This window comes from Falco naumanni, chromosome 5, assembly GCF_017639655.2.
Source record: "Falco naumanni isolate bFalNau1 chromosome 5, bFalNau1.pat, whole genome shotgun sequence".
NCBI lineage: Eukaryota > Metazoa > Chordata > Aves > Falconiformes > Falconidae > Falco > Falco naumanni.
Window position 1 is genome coordinate 64,047,965 of NC_054058.1, and position 17,848 is coordinate 64,065,812.

At 44.2% G+C, this 17,848-nt stretch overlaps 1 protein-coding gene across 2 annotated transcripts in view; it reads right to left on the minus strand.

Moving 5' to 3' along the window:
- Positions 1-1,915: 1,915 nt before the first annotated feature.
- PRKCQ (protein kinase C theta) overlaps positions 1,916-17,848 on the minus strand; it is a 66,972-nt gene continuing 51,039 nt past the window's right edge. For both annotated transcript variants that reach the window (XM_040596450.1, XM_040596449.1), the window contains exons 16-20: positions 17,561-17,623; positions 13,847-13,985; positions 8,452-8,640; positions 5,204-5,332; positions 1,916-3,845 (exon numbers count right to left, since the gene is read on the minus strand). In XM_040596450.1, coding sequence (XP_040452384.1) covers positions 3,690-3,845; positions 5,204-5,332; positions 8,452-8,640; positions 13,847-13,985; positions 17,561-17,623 — 676 coding nt within the window. In that variant the 3' untranslated portion in view covers positions 1,916-3,689. The remainder of the gene's footprint in view (positions 3,846-5,203; positions 5,333-8,451; positions 8,641-13,846; positions 13,986-17,560; positions 17,624-17,848) is intronic.

The following is a 17,848-nucleotide window of genomic DNA, read 5'->3' on the forward strand; positions in this document are numbered from 1 at the left end:
CTCCACTGGCTTCACAACATCACAAGACATGCTTTGGGCCATGTATTGGTTATGATTTTAGCTGCTGTAGGTAATATGCTAGCTAAGCTGGCATCTCTTGGAGCGAGAGTGTTTACGTCTCACCTGTGATCTCTCACCTGGGTTTTAAGTGCCTTAAGTACAAATACAATAGTAAGCGGAGGAGCATACCTACTTGCAGCACCTACTATTTGGAGCTGTACTATGGCAGACAGGGACTTTTGGTGATACCTCTCCACTGCAAGATGTCTCTGGTAACCACTGGGCAAAGTTGCCTTTCCTTTCTGCATGTGCAGCAAAGAGCATGGTGGGGTGCAGGATGGAGCTTGGTCTTACCTGTGCAAGGCAATTGCACCCCTGGGCTGCACGCTGAGGAGACATGAGACCAACCAACCTGGAGGTCTTTGCAGGAAGGCTGAAATCAGAGCTGTCACTCACTGGTGACTCCCACTTGTCCTGATCTGTTCATCAGCCTGAGGCTTGGTTTGCTCAATGCCAACAAGTAGGAAATTGTGCATCTGCCAAATGAAGCAGCAAGACTGGAGAAGGAGAAGTTGGGTAGTGAAAGTCCCAAACCCTGAGTTGAAATGGGTGGTGCTGGAGGTCAGACCATGATGGTTGCAGGTGCCATGCTCCTATAGCACTGCTGTGATCCTGTGGGGCTCCAGAACAGAACTGGGCCTTCAGCAAATGAATAACTAAACCTGGCAAGCCCATCTACTATACCATAAAATTAACATTTTTATGCAGGATGGGAAAGAAAAAAAGAAAAAAAAAAAAAAAGAAGAAAAGACAAGATGGGTATGGAGGTACCTTAGCCAAAGCAAAGGAGCATCTCTGCGAGTACCTGGGCTCCTGCTCATTTCTGTGTGGGCGTTTGGCATCCAGCCCTCACTGGCTCCTATCTCTCAGTCGATGCCACCACAGGAAAATGCTTGCTGCTTGCCACATCACTCTTTGCACACCACAGGCACAGCTGGGAGGGTTTTCAGGCTGTGGCACCAGCAAGACACAGCACGCACATTCATGACGGCTCATACACACCTCTCCCTCCCCCCCATCCTCTATGAGTTAATTTGTTTTTTAAGCTGAAGACACCTGCAGAGAGAAGCAAGCACTTCTTGTGGTTTGCATCAAAAGCCCTACAGTAAGCCTAACACCATGTCTGCTCTAGCAGTTACTCAAACACGCCCCTTTACAAGTGACTTGCCTGCTTTAGCTGTATGGGACCACAGCTGGAGTGTAGAGAGTCCTCCCTCTGGTCAGAGAGGCGTTAAACCCTGTTGTTCTTCAGTTAGGTTACCACAAGAGGTGATTCAGCACCCTCCTTCCTTAGTCTACGCTCTTGGGTGTCCCTACATTGGTGTCAAGCACAAACCACTGTGCCATTGCAAAGAAAACATCTCTAACAGTCATTTAGAGTGGTTTACTGCCGATCTTCAAATGCTTAGAAATGCAATCTGTAGGCTGGATCAGGCCATCCAGACCCTATCCATAGCATGTGGACAGTCAGGCCCTCCCAGGACTTGGCTGATCCAGCCTCTTCCAGGTGTCAAAGGAAGATGGTCTGAATCACCCTCTGATAGTACCCACCTCCGCACATCTGGCTTTGCAACCCCTTTGAGATACCAGACCCCATTTACAGCCACGTCACCTCTGGCAGTGAAAAGGAACGTGTTACTGTCTTGGATACCTTTGCACAATGCCAAATCCTTGGTTTAGACACTGATCTGCAGAGTAGTTACAGTTGTTGAAACACTTGCTGATCCTGGGTATTTATGGCTTGAAATTCCCCTGGGGAACATTCCTTAGAAAGCACAGAGCAATTTTAATGGCTTTTCTAAGCACCTCCGTTTTTTCTCCCTATTTAATCACTTCAGAGTTTCCAATTGTACACAATATTTTATTAAACTGTACAAACAGCACTGGCATTTAAAAAATTAATGTTAACCGTTCTAATTAAACATGATGACCAGCTGCACAAACTGTGAGCACAGATGCCCCCTGCATTTCATACAGCACAAACAAGGATTTCATGAGTCACTGGGCTGCAACCTTTCTCAGGACACTTTGCTTTTCTTGTCGATGTTAGGCACTTCTGCTCTTGGTCCTGCGGGATTCGGTGCCTGCAGTCACTGCCAACGATATCCCAGCCGTGTCTGCAAGGCTGCACTCCTCCAGCAGAGACAGAAGGGCACCTCTGAAAGGAATCTGATTTTTGGGTGACTCACCTTCTAGAGCTTCTCTTCTCTGTGGACTGGAGGGGTTGATGCAACAAAGCTCCAAATGTATACACTTCAGTTACAGCCTAACACCAACTTGGGTGACTGCCTAAATCTAAGGTGTTACAGAATCCTCTGTTTGGGTTTTGACTTAATTTTGACCCAGTATTTAACTGGTATCTCGGTGACAAGCAGTAACTGGGCAGTTCTACATCTCCCCACCCTCAGAAAACAGTGCGTCTTTGTTTAAACTGTGATGAAAGGATCATAGAAAATACTTTTTTCAAACCCATCTACATTTCCACAGACTGCAAAGGGATAGAACACACAGCAAAATGTCACAGATGGTGAAGGAGAGGACCACCCTCACTTGATGTGCTGTGCTGCCCTGTGACTGTTGGGTGCAGCTTGTTGACCGATGTCCACCATGCGTGCCAAAGAGCTGGGTCATAATTTAGAGCAATAGGAAGTCTATAAGCCTTTGCAAGGACTGATTACTACCCTGCAAGTAAAGCATGCCACTGCTGTGACTGGAAGGCCTGCGTCACGACACTGGCTTGAGGAAACCTCTTCCACCTTTCTCATGTGTTTTTAGGATAAAACTCTAGAAAGCCCAGTCCAGATTTTGCTTTGAATATGGCACTTGTGAGGACAGTTAAAGCTTTGGAACAGGGGTTCTTGAGGCTTTCTGTTGGGCTGCAACTCCCCATCCTTCCTGCTCGAGTACTAAGTGTAAACCACTGGGTTTCTGTCTTGATCTTGACACCTGTCATGGCAACAGTCCTCCTTTGGGGTGGAGTCCTCATCTCCATTCCCTCTGATTGAGATGCATGTATGTTGGAATGGACACCTGCAAAGCCTCTTTGTCCCAGCAGAGCAAAACTGAATTCTAACACCTGTGAACATTATTTTTAAAGTGTGTAGGGAGTAAAATTACTTCTTCAAATCTGCACACATGCACGATTCTGCACATGTACAAGTGGAGCTTACCAAAGCATCCAGCCTGAAGTCTTCCTAGATACTCTCAGGCCCTGAGCAAACCACTTTTCTTTGGAAGAAGGTGGGCCTAGTTGAGAATTGCAGAAATGGGCACTGACATCACCAGAAACTCAAATATACCTGTTTTTTCTTACAGAGAAACCCACTGGCTGTGCATACAAGTAGTGGGGAACGGGTTTTGGCACCTCCTCATTTTCAGATGCTCTCAACTTCAAGAACATTGGGAAAAGAGAGAAGAGAGACCAAACGATACCATAAAGAAACTTCATCATTAATGAAGAATGGCTGTCATCTGCTACAGACTGGAATAAGCTGGAAGCTTCCAGGCACAGTACAAACTTTCACTGAGGTGTTTTCTCGATGGTTCATGATAAAAATAACAATGCACAGTCTTCAGCTGACAAAGTGTTACTTAAACCATTACAGAGAATTTCTTCAGTAAGGCAGATCTCAGGAAAATATTTTCTCCATTTTAGGGTTCACAAAAGAAAAGTTGCTGAACATATTTTGGTCCATGCTGTTAATCAGTGCTCTGTCAGCACAGGACAGTCTGGGTTTTTCATTTAGAAATTCCTTGTCAAAGTTGCTACAGTCACTTGGAGATTTCTTCAAAAAAAGAAAAAAAATATTGGTGTCAAACCATTAATATTCAGATCTTCGTTACAACGGTACTGGTCTTATCAGGCTGCTTCCTATGGGCTCAGCTCAACTAATTGGGAGCAAGCTCAGCTCAGCCAGGGAAATTTCAATGCATTTGCTCTTGGCCTTTTGCAGAATGATTAGTTACTCCAGCCCAAATGATGTACAGTAACATGTCAAACAGCAGTAAACTTCCATCTGAGCTCTTAATATCCAGCAGCCAGTGCTAATCAATTGCTTATTACCACCCTATTGAAGTAATAATGGGAATTAATATTATATAGGAGGCACTGATCCTGTGATCCATGAATTCTGCCAGGCAAGGATATTACAGCTTTGTAACATGGCAGACTGGATCCCACAATTTAATAACACTCGTGAAGGACAGTAAAATGAAAGTATGATGAACTTACCAACTAAATCAAATTATATTATTGTTATTAATAGGAATTTAATAATTTAATAGGTCTGTTATTAGCCAACTGACTTAGCCAACCATCTGGTTACCTGAACTTTTCCTTCTTGACCTTCTGCAGTGCAATGAAAGATAAACCCTACAGAATGGGCTGTACTTACGTGGTTAAGGAAAGGTGTTTTAGGTGGCATCCAGACCTCTGCTATGGTAACTGAGAAGGTGATGAGTAATCTATGGTTTCTCAGGTGTGGGCATGCCATACCTTGGCTTATAGCCATCACAAAGTAGTCGTGATGATCAGCTCGGGCAGTCCAGCCAATAGACTGATATAGCCAATAGACTTAATATATATTAATTCACAATTATCTTTCCAACAACTGTAAAGTGAGTGAGGCTGTGATAGATCCAAATTGTAGGTGGTTTTAGCTGCCTGTATCTGATGTACACAACATACCAGACATCTTGTTAACAATTTAATCTGCATTTGGACTTGTAAGTGAGAGTCAACACTTTGCATTCTGACTGCCCAAGACCAAGTTCCTCCATCTACTTTTAAACAGAGATAGTGCACGTGCAGAGCAACTCCAGAAGATAACCCTGAACGTTTAAGGGCATTTTGAAAGTCTTCTCTCACTGCCTAAAACTGTCTGTTCCAGTATGAAGCAGACATTTATCCACCTTTAACATGCTGACTCTGTGAATCTAAACAGGATTTGAGGTCTCTGACATTGAAGACACATGTCTAAAGATTTTAGACACTGCCCCTAAATCGATGGGTTTATAACATTACTGTGGATCTTGGCTTTGGTTTATTGCGAATGAGTGCTGGAGGGTTTAGATATTTTAGAAATGAATGATTCAGGGAAGAAAGACATGAGATGGGTGGAATTGAAAGAAAGTGCATCCTTACCACTCTTGGTTTGAAAGGAGGCTCCATCCTTCTTTCCTCTAAAGCTTCCCAGTTTATTTCCCGGAAAAAGGCATGCTGGCGGATGTTCCCTCTTGCTCCTAGTCTCCTCTCAGGTTCTCTCACAAAAAGCTTGAATATTGGAGAAAGAGAAACGCCTTAGCCTTTTGTCAGTAACAGTGTATTCATGAGGACAGTCCTACCAGATAGGGTCTTAAACATTTAACTCAAACATGGTTGGTGAGGGTGTGAAGACTCTTCTACCGTAATAAATTTCTGATTGGGGAACCAGTTTGGATTCTTAGCTTAACATGCCAAAACTGAGAGACCTTGGTCATATTTTGCCTTTGCAGGAGAGAGAGGACAATTTGCTACAGGGGCAACAACATAACGTGTCTGAGCATGCAAATACAGGTGAAACATCTGGATTGCACTTGTGAGCTTTTTTCTGGACAATTTTTTTTGTAATCAGAAAATATAAGCAAGTTTTGTGAAAACACTAGGCTAGCCTGCTATAGCTCTGGACACTTGGAGTGTCAGTATTTGACCCTTTATAATTAATAGAGAAAAAACAGTCACCTCAGGTGCAAATCATCTGACCTCCTTTACACACTTAAAGATGAGATAAAGGAGTGCTTGCTTCTTTCCACTGTTGAGCTCAGATACTGACAACGATCTACTTTGCCAAAAGACTCCCAATTCATATAGCTTGTGTTTGCTGCACATGGCAGGCTACAAGTCCTGTGGATGACTAATTGTGCTGAAGATGGGGGAAAAGCTAGAAGTGGGGGCATTTATTTTCCCCATCAGCTACATGCAGGTCTAAGCCCACTCTTCATGTATGTATATCTTATGTAGTGTAAACACAGCCCGTTTTGTCATACATGTTTTTTGTGGTGATGCAGGAGCCATTTGGCTCTGGAAGCAGCTGAAATGTTTCTGGGGGAGAGTTTCAGGAACACTGAACGCTTCAGAGCTCCTCTCAACATTCACGAGCAGGATGCATTGCTGAAGTATTGCTGTAATGATGGGTGTGGATAGTTTTAAATTCATCTTTACATCTGCGGTAAAGTATCTGGAACCTCCAGGCCAGCTGGCCCATAGAGCACCAGATCCTAGGTCCCTCTAAAGACAACGGGGAGATAGAGTGGCAACATGTGATAGCAGGCAACCTGAATACAGCTGATATGTCCTACTGCAGAGGTAAGGGCAAATTTTCAAAATCACTTTACTGTTGGAGGTCATCTCAAAACGGACTTGGGTTACATATAGTAGAAGTTTCTTGCTACTCTGTTCAGCCAACAGTAGCATAAGATAGATACCACTCAGCGAAGAACAAATAAAAATATCTAATGCCAAAAGTGACAGCAAAAGAATCTGATGTATAGACCACTGAGGGCTTGTTTGAAAAACATCCAGGCATTGGGTTTTAGTGAACACTGCAGGAAAAACTGGTGTCCTACAGATTACTGATTACACAGCAAAGCAGAATCCAAAGGTTACATTCTGTGCTGATAATACAGGCATTAGGCAGGCTGCAGTATGTAATTACCCAGAGTCAGTGGCAATGACAATAGCTCGTAAAGTAGAAATTCTTTTTTTTTTTCCCCTAAGCAAGGAAGGTTTTTTTGTTGGTATAAAGATGATTGCTACCTCCAATTCTGACACAAGTACAGGTTGTTTGTGCAGAAAGATGGCAGTGTATGTCCCAGAAATAGATGTTCAAGATCTCAGTCAGCTATGGTACATCTTCCTGAACAACTGCTTTTGATAGTTTTCATCATTACCATTTTATAGTGATACCTAAACATCTGAGCTCCACTGCACAGATGCTAAAAATAATCTTCTGTTCTCCATGTTTTTGTACTGGAATGTTGTTATGTTGTGCTGTCACTTTGTAAACGCAAAAGTCAAGGTAGGGACTGTAGGTCAAATATGACTAAAATCTTGTGATGAACAAGTTACCTCACATCAGCTAAGGCACTATAAGCCTCTGTATATGCTTTCTCACCATGCTCCATCTCAAGTTAAAATGCCTTAGCTTAGGTCATGTTCAATGTCAGACCAAAGCCGAGATGAAGGGAGGTAACTTGTTAGACTAGCTGTTTTCACAAGTCTCAAAACTATTATGCTGCAACAAGGCTTTTACCACCCTATACCAGGTTAGCTTCAGTAAGTAGTTCCTGTGCCTTGCCAGGGCACAGCCACCAACCCCCCACCAGGTTCCAAAGGTTCATCTACTGCCCGTGCTGTTTCTTCAGCCTCTTCAGGCCAGTCCCTCTGCTGCATCCTTCTCCTTGTCTCTCCTCCCTCTGCTTCTTCCAGGTCTCTCTTCATTGACTGCTCCCCTCTCATACCCCTTAGAGCTATTTAACTACTTAGCAGGAACCACCCACAGCTGCACCTTACCCACATCAGCCAACCCACTGCCCATGAAGCCAGCCCACAGCTGTATATTGTCAATGTTAATTAACCCAGCTTCATTCCTCTACAAGTTGTGACTACACTGCATCTTTATCTTGCAACTCTAGAATAATTCTCATCCCAAGCCAAAAAGGCTACCACGCTAAACAGCATAGGGCTGAGAGCAGGCAATGAAAAAAGTCAGCAGAAGGGACTCTAAAAGACGAGGAGTATGCCTGTTAGAGGGAAACAGAAAAGTTCTCCACTCAGAAAGGATGCTATGCAGGAGGTTCAAAGGGCCAAAAATCCAGATGACATGGTGCTACTACCTTGAGTAGCTCCACCACTTCAGGCCACAGCTTAGGCTTTGTTTTCATGCTCTTTAGCACAGTGCAAAGATGCAAAATATTCTCTACTGAAAATCAAGCTGAACACCAAAGCCATCTACCCTAGATGTCCTCGTATCTCTGAGGCACAAGAAGTGCTTCAAAGCCATAATTATCAAAGAAGTCACTGTAACCCTTAGTTCGAAGCCTGGCAGAACATCTCTTCCAGGAGTTAACATGCCCTGCACCTTAGGGAATGCTCTGCGCTCAACTGATCTCTGCTGGTATCTGATACCCTGTGATCCTACTTACTGGATGTGAGGAGCCATCATCACAACTCAGAAGGAAGACACAAAGATGGCCTTATGACAGGTCAGATGTGCTTTGAGGTCCACAGACAAGGAAGTGATTCTCTGGTCCTATCACACTAAATTTGTTTCTCTGAACAACAGCTGAAGATGCACAAATCAAAAATCACAGTTCTGGCAAAAAGACTTTCATTCGATGTGTAGTAATTCTTACCTTCACCAAAATGTCCTTTGCATCCTTGTCAAGCCAGCGAGGGTAGAATGGGTTATCCATACGGATAGACTGGAAAAGCTCCTCCTCATCTTGGCCATGGAAAGGAGATTGGCCAATAAGCATCTCGTACAGGAGGACACCAAAGGACCACCAGTCAACAGAGGTGTTGTACTTCTGCCCCAGCAATATCTGCCCAAAGAGGAGTGACAAAGACAGATGCAAAATGTCTGTCATGAGTATTTCAACCTCAGAAGGGTGGGCAGCCCCTGAATTTTCAGTAGCTCCCCTTTGCACTGAGTGGGGTGGCAGAGGTGCTTCCCTCCGCCTACAGCATGAGCCAGAGCATCTGCCAGTGGGTCGACGAGGTCCAAGTCACAGCCCCACCTGGGTGCCAAAACAGTCCTTCGCACTGCACATAACAGGTTGCATATAACTCTTAAGTTACTTGAACAATTCCTTGGCTACCAGAGAGATCTCAAACATAAAAAGTGACACAAGTCATCTCTTGCCTGGTCTCCAAGTTATCCCAAGGGTTCAGATCAGGTCTGTGAAGTCCAAGAAGACAAATGGCTAGGCATTAGCATTTTGGGACTGATTTAACTCACACAAGCTATATTTTAAAATTACAAAAGTGGCAGTGTAAGGGTACTTTAGGACTATCAGTCAGTAGAAATGGTGTGGATCTATCCCAGCAAAACCTGCTCCAGGAAAAAGATGAGAAAGCAATTACTGATCTGTCCTTTTGAGACGAACTGAGTTATAGGTGGAGCGATGGGAATTTGTCCTCGGTCAGTCCACTGGCTTGTGCCTTTCTGTGTCAGCTATAAAGTGAAGACTACATCCAGACATCAAGTGTGTGGGGGCCAGGGGGCGTGAGCTAGAGTGATAACCTCCCCTAAGAAGGGAGGTGGCATTTCCTTCCCCAACAAACTTGGCCAGACACCACCAAGTTCTCAAACTTCCCCTCTGGGGAAGAAAAATTAATCTCACCTGCCTTTAACTATCTGTTACGGAGATACCTAGAGCTGAACCAGTTATCATTAGCTCATTTTGTAGTTAAGAAAGAGAATTAGTCCAATTTTAGACATCCAGCTAAATATCCACCTGCTGCAAAATACAGCCCCCCATTTGTCTCCTTTGGTTATCAAGAAGCCTAGACAACTTGCTGATGTACAGATATTTATATTGTGGATGCCTAAAGGTACTTGCAATGACTATGATGCGTAGGATCCTTATTATTTTAGAGCTGGAGAGGGCAATAGTTCATATTAAGGCACAGTCCTTAGACTTGAGGCCACAGCTTGGTTACAATGTGATCGCCTATGCTGGAGCTACGGTGTAGGCATCAGTGACAAGTCCTGGCTTAATGCCAGTGAAAACAGCTATCCAGATCAGTACATATGAAACTGCTGATAGCTGAAAAAGTATGATTTAGAGAGGCGATCTTTAGTGCTAGTTCTGAGGTATAGTAGAAATGGGTGAGTAATTTCTTGACTGTTTTCATACTTCATCTTCACCTTGATGCAGGTGGCCAAGGGGGCCAGCAGCGCCCTGGCCGCTGTCAGAAGCGCTGTGGCCGGCAGGGCCGGGGCAGTGCCCGTCCCCCTGTGCTGGGCACCGGGGCGGCCGCCCCTCGGGGCCTGGGCTCAGGGTCGGGCCCCTCAGGGCAGGGGGGACGCAGAGGGGCTGGAGCGTGTCCAGAGCCGGGCAGGGGCTGGGGCAGGGGCTGGGGGGGGCGGCGGGGGGAGCTGGGGGGGTCAGCCTGGAGAGGGGGGGGCTCAGGGGCACCTGGTGGCTCCCTACAGCTGCCTGGCAGGGGCTGTAGGCAGGGGGGGTCGGTCTCTGCTCCCAGGGAACAAGTGATAGGACACGGGGAACCGGCCTCACGTTGGACCAGGGGAGGTTTAGATGGGATATTGCATCTAGTGTTAGGACAAGGGGTAATGGCTTTAAAATGAAAGAGGGTAGATTTAGACTAGATATTAGGAAGAAATTCTTCCCTGTGAGGGCGGTGAGGCGCTGGCACAGGCTGCCCAGAGCAGCTGTGGGTGCCCCATCCCTGGCAGTGCTGAAGGCCAGGCTGGACGGGGCTTGGAGCAACCTGGGCTGGTGGAAGGTGTCCCTGCCCGTGGCAGGGGGGTGGGACTAGATGATTTTTAAGGTCCTTTCCAACCCAAACCATTCTGTGATTCTATGATGAGGAGAAATTTCTTCACTGAAAGGGTTATCGAACATTGGAACAGGCTGCCCAGGGAAGTGGTTGAGTCACCATCCCTGGAGGTGTTTAAAAAACGTGTAGATGTGGCACTTAGGGATGTGGTTTAGTCATGGACTTGGCAGCCTCAATGATCTTAAAGGTCTTTTCCAACCTAAATGATTCTACGGTTCTATGATGTATTGCTTGTAAATTGCCACTTGGACTCAGATTAATTTTATTCCCTAAAAGTTATGTGTCTTATTAATTTAGTTATCCAGAATCTCTCTGTAGTCAATGGTGAGAAAACGGTGATTTAACTGACTTACACACCTAAGATGGGAAGGGATGACTTGTCTTCTGGGATGCTTGTCCTTCTACAACAGTATAAAGTGCCACCTAATCCTTCATTTTTAGATTAATTTTCTCACATTAGGTGAGAAGTATCCCCCTCTGATGTACCTGTGGCATCTAGCAAAGCAGCACTTTAATGTCAGAATTCTAAACCCAAGCTGCTGTAGAGTTCTCACGACTAAGACATCTGTCTCTGAAAATGCCAGAAAAGGAGATGCAAAAAGGACAAAAAAGCTGTTTGAATGTAAGATGCAATACATGCAATGTGTTTCACTCAGAGCCAAAAAAAGGAATCAGCAAGACTCCCTAATATATTTCTTCTGGATCACTTATAAAGAAAATAATCCCAACCTTTCCATCTGAAAAGACACATTATTTTTATAAGGTTTTACCTTTTTAAGTATAAAATGCCTGGAAATTGAAATTAAATGTTTTATGACAGTCAAAAAAAAGATTTATTAGCTTTGCAATTCTCTGGAAAAAATAAACTCAGCAATTTCATTTCAGGTTAAATCTTTTTTTTTTTTATCTTGTCAAATATTTTTTGAAATAAAAAACCTGCTTGTCTACTGACCCAAAGCCCCCTTATTTGCATGGCTGTAGCCAAGGTGCTGGGTCTGTAACAAATTACAGTCCTAGCAGGTGCATTGAAACACTGACAAAAAGTCCAGTGCTCCTGCCTCTGGCGAGAGACATGATCCATAAACTCTAGCAGTGGTTTCAATTTAGAGGTAAAATGGTTTATATGCACTCGTTGAATCTCTAAAATAAATGATGGTGCAGAAATAAAACTCTGAACTATTTTAGTCTTTCTCTTTTATATGAAGTAAAATCATAGATAACGGATTATCACTTGGTGCTCTTTTTTTTTGATCAGAAAACAGCTTTTTTTTTATTTTTAATAAAAGCATATTGAAGTGGAATAAGACAATTGCAGCTTGATGGCAGAGCACACTTACACCTGATTTTAGGCAATACAAATCCAATTGATTTGAAGAGACCAGCCCTTGTGTCAGCTGTGGTGTAATCTAGACCAGAATTGAGCCCTTGGTACACAGTAAAAGATCAATGAATTATAGTGGAGGGGAAAAAACCAAAAGCTTTAAAAGCTGTTTGGAAAGTACCAATATCCATCATGAAAACACTAAAATCAGGAAATGGGATCTTGAAGGGCAAATAAATGGATTTCAGAGTGATGTTGGACATGATGCATGGATGACTCGTAGGTTCTTCTCTGAGCTGAAAAATGTTTTATTTGGCCCCAATTTGTCACCTAATTAGTCAAAGCCTCTCCATAGCAGGATTGATCATTTTGTGAAGTCACCTGGTTAAGGGAGCTTTCTCTTTTCTGGAGAGATCTAGTCCAAAATATCTAAATTTACTAGGGGAAAAAAAAAAAAAAAAAAAAAAAGGGAAAAAAAAGAACAAGTTTCTGTCTGGGGAAAACTGGAAAGAAGTAAGGGGAAGGACAAAGGATCTTGCTATGGGCAAACTGGAGGCTGGTGCCTGTGACCACACAGATTTATTGCATGGACACATGGAGACCAGGTTCCTTCAGCTTTTTGCCACCGAGTATCAGTAGATTCCAGCTGCAGAAGGAGAAGAGGAGCTGCTGGTATGTTTTCGCATGGAGCCCGGAGCTTGTCTCCATGCAAGCCCCAGCCTTCCTGAGTCAAGGGGACAGAGCAGAACCTTAACACAAGCTACAAGCCCCTGCCTTGCCCTTGGTAGCTCAGGCACAGCCTGGCTCTGATACAAGTCCATCATCTCTAGTTTTAGAGCCTCCTTCACCAGAGGGCAATTTGTGGAGGCACGTCTTCCAGGGATGGATTGATGCAGTGACATGAGGTGCTCTGGCACTGTGCCCAGCCAAAGAAGAGAAGCAGGTAGTCCAGAGCCTGGAGTCAGGAGGTTGGGTCCCAGCTGTCTTCCAGACAGCAACACCTTTCCTCTGACTGCTGGCATTTAGAAAGGAAAAGTCAGGATGCACGACCACTCTCATGTTTATGTGTCCAGGCATCTCCATCCCTTTTACAAGCAGCTTTCGGTTGTTTTTTTAACTAGACAGACATCCAAACCTGTGCTCAGTTTTAAGGTTATGCCTTTGACGGCAGAGCCCTTTCAGAGCACAGAGTGCCTTACTCATCTCGGGGTGGGGGGGATGGTTGGGATGCAGACTGTGTTTGCAGCCAGCTAAGAACCTGTCTGAGTAAGAGAGAAGTACAAGCTTGTGGGTGCCATCTCCATTAAAGCACATTCTCAGAGGGAATGTGAACCCCAATCTCTGCTTTATCATGGACCCAGCATCTTTATCTAAAAGGTGGTTAATCAATGAGGAGGGAAAATCAGCTTCAGGTGGGCGTTTTGACCCACCTTTCTCTATTTTTTCTCTTAGTTTTTGATGAATATCATCCTTTAGAAGTGCCCATAGCTCCCTACCAGCTAACAAGGAGCTTGTACATCCGTGGAAGCCTACTGTTAACTAGCCAGGGAACATGTTTCCCATTCCTTGTACTGTTTCTATCCCTGAATTGCAGAACCTACCTCTTGGAGCTTCTTCTTCCATGGCTCAAACTGGATTTCCATTAAGCATTCTGTTTCTTAGTTAAGACAAGCACCACTTGCTTCCCAGGCCCATTTGCACAAAAAATGAACTAGACACAAAAATATACAATGCCAGACAGCAATGCACACTCTGAGTCAAACTGAAATCCAGTTTATAGCCTGCAACTTGCTCTAAAGCAGGTTATTATTCCTTGCACCCTCCACCAGTGACTGACAGTCATGTCTTAAGACACATTATTTGTCCCACAGCAGCTTGCTGACCTCCCTGGACCCCACACCTACCTCAGGAGCGATGTAGTCAGGAGTCCCACAGAAAGTACTTGTCTTCGCATCTCCAAACATGTTCTCCTTGCACATCCCAAAGTCAGCAATTTTGATGTGCCCCTCATTGTCCAAGAGGACGTTGTCTAGCTTCAGGTCTCTGTGGAGGAAGAGAAGGAAACTCTTTTAAACTGTTACAGAACCACACAAGTTAATTCAGCAGTTACGCTTACTTGCTATCTGCCTCTAAGTAGCACCTATACGTTGCAATTAGAAATGAAGGCTGTGGGCCAAATGAGGAGCTGCTCTCCTGGGCTTTAATATCACTCTTCCTCATTCCTCCTGTCCCAGCACTGATTCATTTGCTAGAGAAGACTTTAACCAAGTCATCTTCTAAAAGCTGCCTCATTGGAGAATGCAGAATAGTGAAGCCAAAAAGGGCTGTGCACCAGCTGGTGCTTCTGCCCTAACAACCTGGAGATGGTGAGCAAGAAGCGATCAGCTAATGTTTACTTTCTCCTTCCCTGGGAGTCTCAGTACTCTCTCTGAAGCTGCTGCCAGATCTCTCTCCCAGTGCAAGCTCTACAAATGTTGGAAGAAGTAAGGGCCTGCAACCTCTGAATGGCTTGCAAAGGGTCAGAATAATCCCAGACCTCAGCAGAACACCCACCACCTTTTCACTGCTGGACTGCACTATCTGAGCCCTGGAGATTTACAAAGCCCTTCACACATAGCTGCCAAGCTGTTGTCAGAGGTTTCAGGCTCTGAGCTACTGTAGGAAGCAAAGAACCCAGTGAGAGAAAAATAAATGCACAGAGGATGAAATAAAAGCGAGTGAGCTGATGAATCATGGCCATTCAGAATGAACAAAGAGGTCCTCATGTGGGAATAACCTCTGAAAGGTGAGAAAAACATGTAAAGAAAGAAAGAAAAAGGCAGAAAGAAAGGAAGGCAGTCGTGACTTCTGTGTTATATTTTTTATATCTTACCTAAAAGTTTTGGTTTTCTTTGAAATAATGACTCAGGGAGATATTTGGATCAGTGATGCTGCACTTCACCTGGGATGTAAGTACAATCTGGGTTACCTGGTCTCAGAGCACCCAGGTTCCTGCACTGCCTATCCTGTACTATAAATCACTGCTCCTTCTCAGGGCTCCCAAAGCACCCAGACACAACATTTACCTGTGCCCACAGCTGAGGATATAGCTCGTCTTTTCCAGCCTCTGCCTACACACATATTCCACATCTCAGGCAAGAGTCCTAACCATGAGGCTACTATATAGCTACCCTCCCGGTGACAACTGTTTTACAATGTGCTTTTTTCAGCAATGACTTTGAATCCCTCAAAGAAGGTAATTTCTAATGCATGATACTCCTGAGATGATTGTCTACAATTGCAGGAGAGATGTCTGCCCAGCCTCTCGCTGTGCAAAGCTCCTCATCTTGCTTTGGCCGGGTGCTGGTCAGGGTGGAGGACCTCGTAGTGCCTACACACTAAATTGTTGTCAGGGGGAATTGTTCACTGCTGCTAGAATATGACCCAAGAAAAAGTGGGAGTCATCAATCAAAAAGAAATATAGAGACAGCCAGGACATGTGCCTTCCAAGTGGCAGACATTTATGTTGTCACAATTTCCAGCTGGAATGACTTATTTTAGTTACACCATTGAGATCAATCTCTGGCTGTCAGCACTGCTTTTATTCATCTGGTAGATCGAAGTAAAACAAAAAACCCATCACCTACAGTTCGCTTTCATTATTTTGATGAGTCTCAAACTCATTAGCTCCAGGGGTTGGAGTTTCTGCCAAAAACGCCTCAGCTCATTCATTAAAATTTAAGCCAACATTTCCAAACGTGGGTGCATGAGACAGAACAGCTGGATTCATTATTCTTATTACATCACAAATCATGTAGTTTCAAAAATGATTTTTTTCACTTTCCTAAAGTGCTTAAGTTGGCTCTGACTGAGATACTGATGGCTGTGTGTTCTCAACTGACCTTGTTGTCAGTCTTCCATGAAAAAAAGGAAAAAAGAGTGGAATTGGTTAAACCTTTTCTCTCAAAGCTTGATACCCAAAGCAATGCGGTAGGGACTCCTGGGAATGAGCTATTTCCTCCTATCACCGTGTTACCCAATAACTAGCTATCCCAATTTGCCCACATTTCCCAAGGCTCCAGACTCTAAACATCTCTCCTTTCACAATGAAATGGGTCCCAAACCGTGACGCACCACTGATGTAGCAATTTAAAATAAAAATGTGAATTATAAACAAAATGTCAGCATAACAGTCCTGCCATGAACTCACAATGTCCTGCAGATATTTTTAATCAACTTTTCTGAGAAGTCTGAGTAAAAATGACAGACATGGCTAAGTGATTTGGGCACTTAAGGAAATGTTTCCCTTCAGTCATCCAGAACAATAATTAGAGCCAGAAACTCACTGAGACTCCAGAGATCATCTTAGCTTAATGCCATTGACATTGATCTCATGTTCACGCAATCACCATCATCAGTCAATAAAGACTATAAATGGCTCCCACATGAGTACTAATAATGAGTAATAACGCAAGTTCAGATGAATCAAAGCTTGTGTTTTAATGGGAGAGTATTATAAGCAAGCCATTCACTTTTAGCATTTGTTCTAATGTTCACACTGCATGGCAAACATTGAAATAAGCTCATCGTTGTTTCAGCAAACAACACTGCTTTGGCGAGCTCTCTCTCATTTGTTTGTAACAAGCTATTTGCTTCCTGTTTTTACAGAAAGCTGCAATGTAGTAACTAACTTTTGCCATGAAGATGAGCTGGACTAGAAGTCCCCAGAAATTCGGTTCCTCTTTTCAGCCATGGGAAAGCAGGCTGTGGGCTGGTTTCTGCAGCCCTTCTTGCCTCTGTCCTTTTATATGGGCCTGAAGCACACCCCTTGTGCATTAGATCAAAGCATCTGTGCGTAACTTTGAGGGTCCTGCGGAAATCAAGCAGAAGCTGGAACAGGCAATTTTGCAGTGGAGGACTTCTCCTTGGGATTTGATAGATTGATGCATTGTGAGTTCATACCAGTAACTTTGGGACAGGGCTCCTGCCTGAGGGCAGCTGCCTGCCATGTCCCATCTCGTTCCCATTGGGTCCCTGCAGAGCCTGCTGGTAGAAATGGGCACTTCTCATACACACTCTAACACAGGTTTGATGAACCTGAAAAAGCCCCCTCCTCTCTGCTTACTACAAGCAGAGCTTGGGCAGCTAGTTCAGATTCATGGTGGTAGGTGAGATGAATCCCATCTCCTCATGGAACTGTGTACAGCAGACCTGTTAATAACCCCAAAATGAAGGTATGTCACTGTTGCCCTGCTGTTGTTACTTGAACTGAGCTCGTTACCACTGTCCCAGGGTAACCAGCACAGCAGATACACCAAATTTCTCATGGCTAGCTTGACTTTACCTTTATACACGGAAAGCTTAAACTGGGTGCTTATGCTGGGTGCTATATAAATGACTCAGTGTAAATGCATCGAAGGACTTGTTTTAATGTTAACTGAAATAGGACTGGATTCTCAAAAAGGGCTCAAAACGGCCTTTTCTGCACTATCTCTTCAAAATAAAACAGCCAGTCTCTGTAAAAAGGCAATCTGCATAGAAATGCAATACCACTGGCAACAGTCTCTCAGTTACCATTAGAGTGCTTGCAGGGAAAGCTGAAATGGTTTAGCACACTAGACACTAAAGAATAAAATTACCTGTATATTATGCCCTTGGAATGGAGGAATTGAAGCCCGCATATGATTTCAGCAGCATAAAACCTAAGTGACAGAAAGCACATGTTAGAACTGATGCTTCTCCACAGGCGTTTCCAACTAGATCCCAAAAGATGGAAATTTTGTCTCCACAAAGCCAAAATGTCATGAAGTTCCCAGAAGGCTTGAAGTGTCTCCTGAAGGCTTGGGGTAACTGGGTTTTACAGGTAATTGCTGGATGATGTGAGATCCCCAAAAGCACGCTACACAGCTAGGAGCCCAACTCCCACT